Raw genomic sequence first — 14,933 nt, forward strand, 5'->3', positions numbered from 1 at the left:
TCAAAGATTGCAAAGGAGAAGACTACATTTCATACTCATTATGAATCTTGAATTATATCCTTATAGAAAAAAACAAGCATCCTCAGTATTAGTATGTGTGTGTGCCCAGTCTCTTCAGCCATGTCTGACTGACTGGCTACCAACTGTAGCCCACTAGGCTTCTCTGTTCATAGGATTCTCCAGGCAAGAATACTGCAGTGGGTTGCCTTGCCCTCCTCCAAGGGATCTTCCGGACTCAGGGGTCAAACCCACATCTCCTGCATCTCTTGTATTGCAAGCAGACTCTTTACCACTGAGCCACCAAGGAATCCCCCAGTATCAGTATATAGACCTCTCAAATCTTAGTCCCAACATGCTTTTCTAGTTTTCTTCCCTATTCTTCTTCTCTGCCTCAACCAGATTTATTGCCATACCCGGGACCTTGTAGGCACTAAACTAATAATTGTAAAAAGAAAGGAAGGGAAGGAAGGAGGGATGGAGAGAGAGAATGAACAAATGAAACAGCAGATATAATCATGGCTTAAATGGACTCGTGCTATCATGCTCCTCCCCTCTATGAAATCCTACTCTAAGTAAAGGATCTGATAAATTCAGATCAAAATGTCTTTAAATATGACACAAGAAGCTTCTAACTAACCTAGAGCAGTGGTTTTCCACTCTGGCTGCACTTTAGAATCGTCCAGTGAGCCAGCAGGTAATGACTCTTGCTCTGAGTCTGTGTAGCCTACTGGGCCTCCCTCATCAAAGATACACATGCTCTGTACAGCAATTGTTTGTTTTTCTAGCCCCTACCTCTTGTTAGGATTTCTGAAGACTTCTATCTTGTTCATGTTGTATTCCCAGCCTTTAGCACAGTGCCCAGCTTCATTCCATCAGTGTTTTATGAGTATTTACCATGTGTTAGGCCTGTGCAAATAAATAGGCTCTCAGTGAACAAATCTCGGATGCATGGATGACTGGAGGTATGGATGGTGGCTGGATAAATAGTGGATGGAAGAATGGTGGATGGGAGATGGATAGATGGGTGGATGGACTGAGGATGGATGGATGGATGGATGATGGGTGGATGGATGGATGGTGTTCAGATGCATGGATGGTACCTGGTGGACAACTATCACCACTGCCCAACGGCTCCACCCAGAGCAGCCTGAGGCTCCCTCATCCTCTTCTCATCCCTTTCATTCCAGACTGTCATTTCACTTTTCTGAAAGCCTTCTCGTTTCACATGGAGCCATTAGATGGTCCCTCTCGGTCCTCAGGCAACAGCTAATAGTTTCCCTCCCTTCTGCTGCCCAGCTGAAACCTGAATCAACACCAGTAAAGTGGGTGTGAACGGAAGGAGACTACATGATTTGCTATAATTTACCCCCGAGTGGTGCATTCCTCTCCTCCCTCCCTCCTCGCTCCTTTTCTTTGCCCGCTCCCTGGGAACTGGTTCAACCGGAGCAGCGCCAGTGCCCGGCATCTGCCCCCGGGGCCCGCGGGACGCAGCCGAGGAGGCGGGGCGCGCGCGGGCCGCGCCTTCGCGCCCCGGACGCCGGTGCGGGGCGGCCGGCGCGGCGGGCGCGCTCATGAGGCCGCCGCCGGGCGGGAGGACGCGGAGACGCGGCCTCTCGCTGGGAGTCCTCGCCTTCTGCGTGGCCGCCGCCCGCTGTCTGCAGAGTAAGCGCGGGCCCGGCCGGGCCGGGCGGGGGGCGGACTGTCCCGGGTGGGGGTCGCGGCCACCGGCCGGCGGGGCGGGGCGCGGCCTGGAGCGGGAAGCGGCCCCCGCTGCGATCGGAGCCGAAAGCCGCCGGGGGAGAGCCGGCTGCCCCCGGACCCTCCGCCTCTGCGTTCTGTATTCCTTTTTCTTGGAATAACCCGGCTGCGGCCCTGGCATCCTTGACCCCGGCGCACGCGCGCCCCGCCCCTGCTGTGGGGACCCCCTCTCCCTCGCGCCTTCTTGTGTCCCCAGCGCTGGTCCCTGGTGCTTTAGGCCCCCACCTCTTAGAGGAACCCCCAGCAGACCCTCTCAAAGAGGAAAGGGGGTAGGGGCCGGGGTCGGGGTCTGAAGTCCTCAGGCTGGAGATGGCCCTCACCGCTCTGCCGCGGGGGAAGGATTCAGATGTCTGGATCCCGGGGACCCAGACCACAGATCAGAGCGCAGCTGCACCTTCTCATTTAGTCATTCCCCTTATGATCACTCCCATTTTACAGATTAGTCATCCGAGGTTTCCAGAATGACCAGCGCGGGGCCGCGGGCGGGGAGGACCTCTAGCAGGAGCCGCTGCTTACTAAGCGCCTTTGCGCTTACTGTCCCCAGGGCTTGACGGCACGTCTATCATTGAATCCTCAGAGCAACTCTATGTACAAAGTGCCACTCTTCTTATTTCCCCTTAATTTTCATTGGAGTGTAGTTGCTTTACAGTGTTGTGTTAGTTTCTGCTGTACAGCAAAGGGAATCAAAAAGTGCCGCTCTCATGCCTATTTCACAAGTGAGGAAACAGGCACAGCTGTCGCCACCTAGGCAGTGATAGAGTTAGTATTTAAACCAGGGTTAATGTGGCACGGTTGACCTTTACACCTCTCCATCTACAGCCCAGTTTCGAAGGCTGCGAATCTCAGGAACCCACAAAGACTGGTAGGGACTGCGCCTCTGGCTGTCTGTGGAGCAGGAAGTAGGTTAGTCCATCAGATGAGTGGGTGCGTCTGGCGTCGTAGTGACCTTTACTATCATTTTGCACCTCTCCAACGTGTTTCCAACCAGACATTCTGACGTAACATCTGTACAGCTGTCCCTGAGGTTCAGGGGTCAGCCGTTCACCACAGTGCAGATTTCATTTATTCATTCACTCATTCACGGTCCCCTCTGCTTCCAGGAAGCAGGCCACAGAGGTACTGGGGATTCTGTGGTTCACCGGGTTGCCGTCAGACAAGCAAACAAGAGTGCTGGCTGGGAGTGGCCAGTCCTGAGAGGCAGGGAGTGCCAAAGTTCTGGAAGCTCTAGAGGCTCAGAACCCAGAGGTGAGGAATTAGACCAAGACTCCCAAAGGGAGCTGTGCCTACCCAGTGACAGATGGACAGAGCCACCCGGGAATGGGACAGTGGGACACAGGGCATCCTAGATGAAGAGGAAACGCATGCAAAACCGGGAGGAAGGGTCACCGTTTTGCAGTTCTCTGTTGAGGAGCGACTCCTGCAGAGCTGTAAACTGCAGGAAGGCAGGTCCCTAGCACTTGCCCAGTGCCAGCCGGCATCTGCCCTGTGCCCCTGCCTGAGGGGGGCTATGTTTCCAGGCCAGCCCCAATGATGTGGGGAGGGGGGCTCCACCCTCTCACCAGCTCCCTCCATTCTCTTCTTCTGCAGCCTCTGCCCAAAGCCTCCACCCAGAAAGCCAGATACGCATCACTGACACTGAAGCCTGCGTGAAAGCATGTGCCACAACCTCACACACACACACACACCCTGCATGTGCAGCCTTTTCTCTGTGAATGAGACCATTATGGATGGAATGCTTGTGTCCCCAAAGTTCCCATGTTGAAACCCTAACCCACAAAGTGATGGTATCTGGAGGTGGAGCCTTTGGGAGGCATTAGGTTTAGAGGAGGTCATGATGTTGCGATCCCCTGATGGGGAGGAAGAGACACCGGAGAGCCCCTCCTCTCTTGCTGCCTCGGGAGGACACAGCGAGATGGCAGCTGTCTGCAGGGAAGGAAAAGAGCCCTCCAAATCTGCCAGAACCTTGATCTTGGCTGTCTCAGCCTCCAGAGCTATGCTCCTTAAGCCGCCCAGTCAATAGTATTCTGTTACAGCAGTCCAAGCTGACTAAGACAGAAGTAAAAAGTGCTGATGTCATAAATACCCCCAAAATGTAGAAGCAGCTTTGGAACTGAGTAATGGGTAGAAGCTGGACAAGTTTGGAAGTACATGCTAGAAATACGGACTCTAAGGGCCGTTCTGGTGAGGTTTCAGATGGAAATGAGGAACAAATTGTTGGACAATAGGGAAAAGGTGATCCTTGTTAGAAAGTGGCAAAGAACTTAGCTGAGCTGTGTTCATGTTCCAGAGTTCGCGTTGAATGTGGAGCTTGGAAATGATGAAATTAGATAATTAACTGAGGAGATTCTTAAGCGAAGTGTTGAAGGAGCAGCTTGGTTCCTCCTGTCTGCTTAGAGTAAAATGCAAGAAGAGAAAAATGACTTTAAGAAGGAATTCTTAAGCAAAAAGGAACAGGAACTTAAAGATGTGGAAAATTGTCAACCTATGTTATAAAAAAGAGAGTATGTTCAGAAGAGAGCACAGAGATTGTGACAAACCACTGTTTGATAAGATTAGCCTGGGTGTGAACCATGGGCCTAATCAGCACCCCCACCAGGAACAACTCCAGTGTAGCTGCAAGGGTGAAGACAGAGGGAAGTGAGGGGAGGCTGTTGGACTTGATGGATGTATCGCTGTCTAGCTGTGTATGCTATTTTTCAGGATAAGAAAAGAATGAAGGCAATTCAGCCAGCATCAGAGTTATCTCCTTGGTTTCAAATGTGGGGGGAAGGGGGCAGGGTATTGGTTTCAACAGGCAAGGCGGAGGCTTTGCTGAGCCCCCCGGGGGGCCTGGGGATGTCCAGCGGAGCTGCAGGGGTGAGGTGACCCCTGCCTCGGTGGGTCCTGAAGGCAGAGCCTGGCACCACAGAGGATTATGAGTGAGTCTTAAGGGCTAATGGATTTACCTTGCTAGGTTTTGGACTCATCTGGGACCAGTCACTCCTTTCTTCCTTCTGATCTCTCCTTTTTGGGAATGAGAGTGTATATCCTATGCTTGTTCCACTGCATTTTGGAAGCACATTAACTTAGCTGGTTTCACAGGTTCTCAGCTGGAGAATAATTTTCTTCCAAGAAGAATTATACCTCAAGTCTTACCCAGTCTGATTTATTATAGATGAGACTTTAGAGTTGAAGGAGAAATGAGTTGACTTTGGGAACTGTTGGGATGGAATTAATTTTTTTTTTCTTTCTTACTAACTATTCAGGCTTTCAGCAGATTGGGTGAGGTCCACCTACTTTGGAGAGGGCATTCTGCTCTACTGTCTTTTTTTTTTATTATTCATGCAGGGATTCACTGCATGAATTTTGGGGGACCAGGGACAGAATGTTATGGAGTAAATGTTTCTGTCCCCCCAGAAAGCCATTATGTTGAAGCCCTAACTCCCAATATAATGGTATGTGGAGGTGGGGCCTTGATGGGGCAATTAAGTTTAGAGTTGAAATCATGAGGGTAGGACTTCTGTGAGGGGTTGGTGTCTCTCTAAGGGGAGAGAGACTACCGATCCCCTCACTGCATATGACGGTGCAGCAGGAAGGTGCCCGTCGACAAGGCAGGAAGAGGCCCTCAGCGAGAACCGACTCTTTTGGCACCTTGACCTTGGACTTTCCAGTCTCCACAACTGTGAGGAGTAAATGTCTGTTGTTTGGGCCCCTGGTTCATGGTATTTTGTTATAGCAGCACAAGCTGACTAAGACAGAGCCTTAAAAGCCCTGCAAGCTGGCAGGTCTCCTGCACCTGGCCAGGTGGAGTGCTTTTCCAGGACCTTGTTCATCTCCTGTCTCAGCTCTCAGCACCAGAAGTTAGCCATCAGGCCTCTGAGTATCAGTGCCCTGCTCATCTTGATGCAGATGATCCAAGACTCAAGTAGGAACGCCTTGGGTTTTTTTCTTGTTGGTTGGTTGTTTTTAATTGAAGTACAGTTGATTTACAATGTTGTGTTAATTTCTGCCATACAGCAGAGTGATTCAGTTATACATATATATACATTCTTTTTTAATATTCTTTTACATTGTGGTTTATCCTAGGATATAAACCTATATAGTAGGACCTGTTGTTAAGTAGAACAATTTAGTTGGTGGCCTGAGCCAAGCCAGCTTGCTGCCTGCATTTCAACCCCAGCTTCTAAAAAGCAGCCTGCTCCCCTAGCACGCACCCACACCCACTCACACACGTGCACATGTGAACATACACACAACTATTCCGCATCCCCGCTTTACCAGGGTGGAGCCGGGGTGGAGGAGCTGGCCCTGCTGAGTCGCTCCTGGCCAGAGCCCAGGAGAACGGAGGAGCAGCCGGGGCCGGGGCTCAGCCTGGGGACCGGCAGGGAGGCCAGGGCGGCCACAGCCGCGTGGAACCAAGGTTCCAGCTTAGCTGGAGGTGGCGTGGGGCGGGCGGGAAGGGAAGGACAGCCTAGGGAGAATCCCTGGGGAGACCCCAGGATCCATCACCACAGGATACAGCCCCGCTGGCACCTGCTTGGCCATCCGTGTTGGCACGCGAGTATTGTTACTGAGCGCATAAGGTGCACTCCACTGAGCCAGGCGAAACCGACGGATGAGGTGTGGGCTCTCTCTAATTTATAGACAATGGTCTTGCATACATATAAACATACCCACCCACAAGAATGGTGCTTGGGTATGCTTTTAAAAAACGCAGTAAAAAATGGAATCATGCTGTGCTTGTTACTCAGCAGCTTACTTTTTATAGCAATCTTTTTTTTTAGCTCTGTCCACATTGATAGCCAAGATCTTGCTCATGCCTCTCAACTATTAATATTATACGTATGTCCTATCCATATCTACTTTCTTCTTAGCTAGCCCGTCCTGAGAGACATGATATCTTGTGGCTGGCAGCCCTTTCCATGGGGAGAGCAGAGCCCTGATATGGGGTGAATGTGGCGCTGCTGATGTGACATCGTGTGGAGGGCAAGCCAGGCTGACGGGTGCCCTCTCCTCACGCCTCCCCTGGGGGTGGTGCTCAGAAATGCCTGGGACTTACACTGAAGTTATTGAGGGAGGGGCAGCATCACCAGAAAGTCACCCTAATGGTTTCATCCCTGGTTTCCAAGAGAGTCCTGAGGCCACGCTGTGCTGGGCTGGGAAAGGGCTGCAGTCAGGAGACTTCCTTTTTCCATTGTCCCCGGGGCTTCAGGCCACTTATTTTTTCCATCTGCTCTCAGGCTTTTTTTCCTTTTAGTATTCTGATGTATCTAAACTCATGGTGCATATTATAAATCAGTAGCTTTGCTGTAATCTCTGTGGCCTGGACTGAAATTGAGTTCTTCCCAAGAGAACGTGTGTTGCTTCTATCGGTCACGGTCAGCAGGAAGCGTCCTCCTCCGTGGAGGGTGGGATGGAGAAGCTGAGGTTGAGTCTTGAAGGATAAGCAAGTGCATACAGCAGGACGGGGTGGAGAAGAGAGCTCCAGGCATACAGCAGGTATGGAGGAAGCTAGGAGGACAGATCCTCATGGAGCCTGACATGGTCTGGGCATGCTAAGTGACAGAAGCAGTAAGGGTGTTGCCTCAGCAAGCACTTACTGGGGATTTAACTGGTCCCCCATCCGACACCTACTGACTCTGCACCCCCTTAGCCTGTGCTCTCAGGACCCTCTTCTGCCTGCACCTGGGTTTTTCCTAGAACACAGGCTTGGGTTAAGAAAGTATTTATCTATCCGGCAGAAATGGGAATAGGAGAGAGGCACAGTTGGCAAGTACAACGTTGGGCAATGATTTTCTTCTGTAACTGGTTTGCCAGGCTGGGAAGGCACCAGTCAGCCCTAAAGGGACACGCCAGACCATCAAGTGAGCACAGAATATTCCTGCTGCTCACCGTGGTCCAGGAAGCTCAATGGCCTGCCTCTGCAGAGGCACATCCCTGGGGGCAGCTCAGGCTGATACCATCTGGACCCCAGAGGAACCCCACAGCTCTGGGGCATCCAGTAAGTCCCCCACTGGGAAGGATAGGGCCCGAGGTCTGGTCCCAGTGCTGGCGGCAAGCCCTGTCACCTTCCTTCTCTGAGCGCACGGGGCCAGGAGGGTGGGCTGGGTTCGTGGTTCTCAATCGGGGCTGCACATAAGAACCTCTTGGAAGGCTTGTAAGACCTACAGACAGCTACGCCCCTCCTTCTTGTCTCAAAGAAACAGGCTGGCAGGAAGTGTGCGCCTCTCTCCCATCGTCCATTCTCAGAACGTCTACCACTGTGTGCAGGAGAGTCTCGCTTCTCCCTTCAGTTCAGTTCAGTTCAGTTCAGTCGCTCAGTCGTGTCCGACTCTTTGCAACCCCATGAATTGCAGCATACCAGGCCTCCCTGTCCATCACCAACTCCTGGAGTTCACCCAGACTCACGTCCATCGAGTTAGTGATACCACCCAGCCATCTCATCCTCTGTCGTCCCTTTCTCCTCCTGCCCCCAATCCCTCCCAGCATCACAGTCTTTTCCAATGAGTCAACTCTTCACATGAGGTGGCCAAAGTACTAGAGTTTCAGCTTTAGCATCATTCCTTCCAAAGAAATCCCAGGGCTGATCTCCTTCAGAATGGACTGGTTGGATCTCCTTGCAGTCCAAGGGACTCTCAAGAGTCTTCTCCAACACCACAGTTCAAAAGCATCAATTCTTTGGTGCTCAGCCTTCTTCACAGTCCAACTCTCACATCCATACATGACCACAGGAAAAACCATAGCCTTGACTAGACGAACCTTTGTTGGCAAAGTAACGTCTCTGCTTTTGAATATGCTATCTAGGTTGGTCATAACTTTCCTTCCAAGGAGTAAGCGTCTTTTAATTTCATGGCTGCAATCACCATGTGCAGTGATTTTGGAGCCCAGAAAAATAAAGTCTGACACTGTTTCCACTGTTTCCCCATCTATTTCCCATGAAGTGATGGGACCAGATGCCATGATCTTCGCTTTCTGAATGTTGAGCTTTAAGCCAACTTTTTCACTCTCCACTTTCACTTTCATCAAGAGGCTTTTGAGTTCCTCTTCACTTTCTGCCATAAGGGTGGTGTCATCTGCATATCTGAGGTTATTGATATTTCTCCTGGCAATCTTGATTCCAGCTTGTGCTTCTTCCAGTCCAGCGTTTCTCATGATGTACTCTGCATAAAAGTTAAATAAGCAGGGTGACAGTATACAGCCTTGACGTATTCCTTTTCCTATTTGGAAACAGTCTGTTGTTCCATGTCCAGTTCTAACTGTTGCTTCCTGACCTGCATACAAATTTCTCTAGAGGCAGATCAGGTGGTCTGGTATTCCCATTTCTTTCAGAATTTTCCACAGTTTATTGTGATCCACACAGTCAAAGGCTTTGGCATAGTCAATAAAGCAGAAATAGATGTTTTTCTGGAACGCTTCTCCCTTACTGGTAGTTTAATCCTGACAAACCCACGGACATTCTGCCACTAGGCTTAGGTCAGGAGACAAGAATGTTTCTCTTTGAAGTTTGGTTTGGTTTAGTAAATGGTTCCTGAGCACCTAGTGAGGAAGGGGCACTGTGCCAGGGGCCAGGGACACCCAGCACGGTCCCTGCAGTGGGGATCACGTGACCCGGCGGGGAGGGTCGGGTCCCACCCGAACGATTGGTGGTCAGATGCTCGGGAAGTATGAGAGAGGCATTCGGCTGAGAGCTGGAAGGAGGCTTCTTGAACCAGCAGCCTTGAAGTCATAGTAGGAGGAAGCCAGGAGAGGAGGGAGGAGCAGGTTCTGAGCAACAGGAATAATGAGCACAGACACGGCAGCACCGTCTTCTTGCCCTTGGGGCCAGTAGCCAGTGGCAGTGCCTTAGTTAAATCAGGTTTTTCAGCCCTGGTCAGTTTCTTCATATTCAATCTGATAAATTGTCTAGAGAAATGGGATTGGGAAAGTCTTGGATCTTAGGTGCCAGAGTAGTTCCTCTGATAGACTTACAGCAGCACCGGGGGTCAGGAGGGAGATGTGAGTCCTCCGCAGCAGACCCTGCCGGGGACCCCATGGGGCTCTCCGCAGCATGCCGTCAGCCCTGTGGCAGGGTTCCCAGCCCAGGCTCACTGTGGAGCTGGGGCACATTCCTTTTGAAAGCCAGTGCCCAGAAACGGGGCACCAGACCCTCTCTCTCCTCTCACCATCAAGCAAGCCCTGCACATGCTCTGGGATGGGCGGCCAGGGGTCCTTCAACAAGAACTGGTTCCTTTATGCAGGTAGACTGTCAGCTCAGCTCGAGCACCTCAGTCTGAGTGAACCGTCCATCACGTCGTACCCTGCAGGGGTGCCGGCAATCCGGACTGGACTGTGTGCTCGCCTGCTCCTTCCAGCCGGGAAATGGGCACTCCCTCCCCCAGCCTGAGTGGAAAGCCCCCTGGGAGCTGCACTGTGCAGGCTGATTGAGCCTGGCAGAGGAGGGGACATTCAGGATGGACCCTTCCAGTGAGCAGAAACCTGAGAATGGGGAGGGTGATGTGAGCCGAGTTACAGAGGAAAGGCCGCAGCGGGGAGTGGGCCACAGTCTGTGCAACAGCAAGTGGGGAGAGGTGACTAGTCTTGGGCGATGGGGCAGGAAAAGGAGGATGAGGCCAGGTTTCTTGGGTCTTTCAGAGGAGACACAGCCAGGTGGGTTTAGAGAGATTACTAACAATAGCCTCCAGCCAACAAAGAAAAGAAAAGCCAGTACCTCCCAAGTGTTTACAATTGTTTTTTGACAATGAGACAATGATACCTGTGACTGTTTATCAGTCAAATGCTTTGTGCCAAGCACATTAACTGCTGCCTTCCATGCATGCGTGCATGCATGCTAAGTCACTTCAGTCATGTCTGACTCTTTGTGACCCAATTGACTGTATAGCCCACCAGTCTCCTCTGTCCATGGGGATTCTCCAGGCAAGAATACTGGAGTGGGTTGCCGTGCCCTCCTCCAGGGGATCTTCCCAACCCAGGGATTGAACCTGTGTCTCTTATGTCTTCTGCATAGGCAGGCAAGTTCTTTACCACTAATGCCACCTGGGAAGCCCTCTTCATAGTAATCTTGCCAATGGGGACTATTAGTCCCCATTTTATAGATGGGGAAACTAAGGCTCAGAGAGATTGAGGGACTTGCCTAAAGACCTTCATTCTCTCATCATGTGTTTATGGGAAGCCCACAGTGGCAGGTACTGTGCCTGGCCTTGGGGATCCCATGGAAAACAAGGTAGACTAGCCCCCTGGGTTCATAGCTGACAATTGATCTAGGAGGATGGACCATTAATCAAGAGGAATTACAGAGGGGGATTTCCCTGTGATTGAGGCCCAGTGATTGAGACTGCACTTCCACTGCAGGGGACGCGGGATGGATCCCTGAACCGGGAAGGTCTGCGTGCCATGTGACATGGCCAAAAGAAAAAAAAAGAGAAATTACAACGGACTGGGTTAAGTTGATAGAGAGGAACACGGAGCTCTGGGAATCCAGAGCTGGGGCACCCTGGTGTTGAGGGACTTTAGAAGGCTCCCTGGAAGAAGTGATGTTTAAGGACCTGATGGACGTGAGTCTGGGCGAACTCCAGGAGTTGGTGATGGACAGGGAAGCCTGGCGTGCTGCGATTCATGGGGTCGCAAAGAGTCGGACACGACTGAGTGACAACTGAACTGAACTGAACTGGGCTGGAGAGGGGCTGGCCCTCAGTCTCACTGAAGGAGAAGCTGTGCACTCTCACCGCGGTCCCCAGTCACTCGTGCGTCTGAATTGTCTTTTGCTCACTCTGCACCCGTCTCCCAAGTGCCTTCAGGCATCCTGGGAAGTCCTCCCAGAAGAACTGTTAGAGGTCAGAGCCTCATCTCTGCCTTCATGCTCCTGTTGCACACACGTTTCCACAGAAGTGTCCGAGGAGGCACCTCCCTCCCAGTTTCCCAGGCTCACCGTAAGTCCTGCAGCCCAGCTCTGCAGAGGGTAAACCCAGGGGCACCTCACTCTCTTAAGACTGGGCAGGGGCAGGCAACCATCTCCGCCATACCTGGCTTTCTTAACCTCTAAGGAGAAACACAGCAGTGATATGACTGTAGCCTGTGGCTGTCCCGAAAAGCGTTCAGCTTTCCAGCAAGGATGGCTCTTGCTTAAGTTAAAAAGATTCCAGAAGGAATTCCACAGGGAGGAAATTCAGGTCACCCAACTCTTGCCACACTTCTGCAAGTGAATCACAGATTTACAAATGCTGATTCAAGTTCTAAACCTGTTATGCAATTTGAGCTGAAAGAATGAGCCTCCTTCGCTCAACACTTCAGCTCCCAGCCAGCTTTACTGCTTCAGTCCCTGGTACAACTCCAACTTCTGCTTACATACCCCTGAGGATGGGGAACTCACCACCTCAATAAGCAAGTCAGTGCATCTTCAAAGAATTCTCTTTAATAAAAGAGAAATTATCTGTAAAGAAAAAAATATTCACTTTAATATTATTGAATGGTCACCAAATGTTAGAAACTCTGATAAACTCCTTATATGTATTGCCTCCCTTAAACTTCATTCAGACGTCCCAGGCGGAGGCGGCTCAGTGGTAAAGAATACTCCTGCCAATGCAGGAGCCACAGGGGATGCAGGTTTGATCCTTGAGTTGAGAAGATCCCTTGGAGGAGGAAATGGCAGCCCATTCCAGTATTCTTGCCTGGAGAATCCCATGGGCAGAGGAGTCTAGCAGGCTACAGACCATAGAGTGGCAGAGAGTCAAAGAGTCGGAAGAGACTTAGCCCATAGACAGACGTTGAGAACCTTTGCTTTACAGAGTTGCAGGGGGTGAAGGAGGCAAAGGAAGTTGCTTGGCTCACCTGTTCTTTCTTCCTAACCCCAAGCATCTCTAGAAATAGGAGTGGATACAATCAAATTTGACTGATGCCAGAAAGAGTCCATTTCCCCCAGAAATCTTGCTGAAAGGCTGTCACGGAGTCTCAAGCATTCCTTTTCACACAATGGCCCTTCATTCTTTTGGTTTAGGCATTGTTAATGCCCAACTGGGTCTGCATTTCAGCTGCTAAGCCTTTAGTGTGGATTTGCTCAGTGGTTTTCAGTTTTGGCTGCACACTGGTATCACATAGGGACTTTTAAAAAGCACAGAGGCTTTGGTCTCACCCCTAAAAATTCTGAACTCATAAGTCCAAGGTAGGCTTTTTAAAAACTTCCCCAAATGGTCTGATATTCACAGATTGATAATAACTAGATTAGATCAGGTGGTTCACCTTGGTTCAGCCTCCTGTGACTGGGGAAGTGGGTTTGCAGGGCCTTCTCTGCGGGGCACTGAGAACAGGTTGGGTGGCACTGTTTGGATGCAGAGTACTTGATTAGCCAAGTAGCGAATGGTGGACTTGCGTGTGGTGTGTGTGACTCTGGGTTGGTGCTCCATCAGGGTTAGACCCTTTTACTTCCTTCCCAAATATTTGTTGAATGAGAGGAGACTGGATTAAGTCTGGATGAAAAATCACAAAAGGGAGCTCCTTTGCGCCCTTGGGATTGTTCCTGGTGCTCAAGTGCTCTCATTCACATGCGTGTGGGCTTTTTAAAAGACTGAAGCACTGAAGCCAAGCCATGATGATCCTTAGTTACAAATGAGGAAAGGATGACTCAGAGAGGGAGGGGATTTGCATAGTCGCCCAGATAGGGCATGGCGCGGCCAAAACAAGACTGGGGTCTTCAGATTCTGGGGCTTCCCCACCAGCATCTTGTACTCCTCTGCCACCTTCTGCCCCCACAGGCAGTTGTGCCTTCTGGGCATCTGGAGAGAAGGGCGGCATTTCCACTCTGCAGTCAGAGATGGAACTGAGAAGAGCCCCAGATGAATACAATGGCCCAGAAGCCACAGGGCGTTTCAAGCAGGAAAGGGTGCTCTGCAGTGTTCCAGATGGACAAGCTTATCTGCTGGGAATGAGGAGGAATTTGGAGGTCTGGAGAGATTGGGGGAAACTGCTCATAATAATCATAGAGAAAGGAGGAGTGAATTTACTTGAGAAGTACAGTAAGGCAGTCTGGAGGACCATCTCGAGGGTACACTGTGCTCCGTTGCTCTGGAGACTGTCTGCTGTGGACTTTGTGCCGCCGTGTTGACTGCTCAGGCCTCAGGTCTGGGCAGAGAGGAAGTGAAGAACAGTTGATCCAGGGTGAGTGTTTTCAGGGACAGATGATGAAAAGGGAGAGGCTGCTAGAGTTTGAAGAATCTTGGCCAAGGAGAGGGAGGAGGTTCTTGTAGATGAGGGTGCTAGAGACATGGGGGCTGATGCCGGGACCTCACAGCAGATTTCTGCTTGTTGGAAGAATGAAAAGGAAATTCTGGAGGAATAGAGCGCTCACGTTGACGAGGGTGGACCAAACTCAAAGGTATAGGATTTTTCTGGAGAGGGTGGAGGATGATGGTCTAAACCAGTGGTATTCAAAAAAACTATAATGTGAGCCACACACACACACACGCCACATATATCATTCTAAATTTTCTAGTGGTTACCTTAAAAAAGAAAGAAAAAATAAAAAAAGAAACAGGCATGATTAATTTTAACAATGTATTTTGTTTTACCTAATATGTCTAAAATATTATTTCAACGTGTAATCAATACAAAAATTATTAATGATCTATTTTACATTGTGTTTAATATATCTTAATACATTAAACAGAATCTTCAAAGTCTCCCAAATCTGGTGTGCATTTAACATTTAGAGCACATCTCATCTCAGACTGGCTAATTTCAAGTGCTCAGTAGGTACTGTGAGGTGCAGCTCCTGTCTCAGAAAGCCCAGGCCTAAACTCCTGCTTCTTGTCACATCTGCCTCCCAAGTCTGTACCAGCACTGAGTGATGTGCTGTGTTGGGAAATGAGAGAGTGAAAACCTCCACCTCTGTAGCCCAAGCACCTCATCTTACTAGAGTAAGCTGTGGAGCGGTGAAGGGAGGGCTGGGCTCCAGTCCCAGCTCTGATCTTCTACTCGGCAGGAATTTGAACACATATCATGCCTCATCTTTTTTTTTTTAATGAATAAATGTACTGTGGGTTTAATAAAATTCTGCTCTAAAACATTCTGATCACAGACTATCTTTTAAATTGAGATATAGTTGATTAGTTTCAGGTATTTTGATTCAAAACTTTTATAGATTATATTCCAATTATAGTTTAAAATATTGGATGTATTCCTTGTGCCGTACAATATATCCTTGTAGC

The 14,933-nt window shown here is 50.2% G+C and overlaps 1 protein-coding gene across 1 annotated transcript in view; it reads left to right on the forward strand.

Moving 5' to 3' along the window:
* Positions 1-1,547: 1,547 nt before the first annotated feature.
* VSTM5 (V-set and transmembrane domain containing 5) overlaps positions 1,548-14,933 on the forward strand; it is a 28,399-nt gene continuing 15,013 nt past the window's right edge. The window contains exon 1 of the mRNA XM_061405956.1: positions 1,548-1,662. Coding sequence (XP_061261940.1) covers positions 1,572-1,662 — 91 coding nt within the window. The 5' untranslated portion in view covers positions 1,548-1,571. The remainder of the gene's footprint in view (positions 1,663-14,933) is intronic.

The sequence above is a fragment of the Bos javanicus genome, chromosome 29 (assembly GCF_032452875.1).
Source record: "Bos javanicus breed banteng chromosome 29, ARS-OSU_banteng_1.0, whole genome shotgun sequence".
Taxonomy (NCBI): Eukaryota; Metazoa; Chordata; class Mammalia; order Artiodactyla; family Bovidae; genus Bos; species Bos javanicus.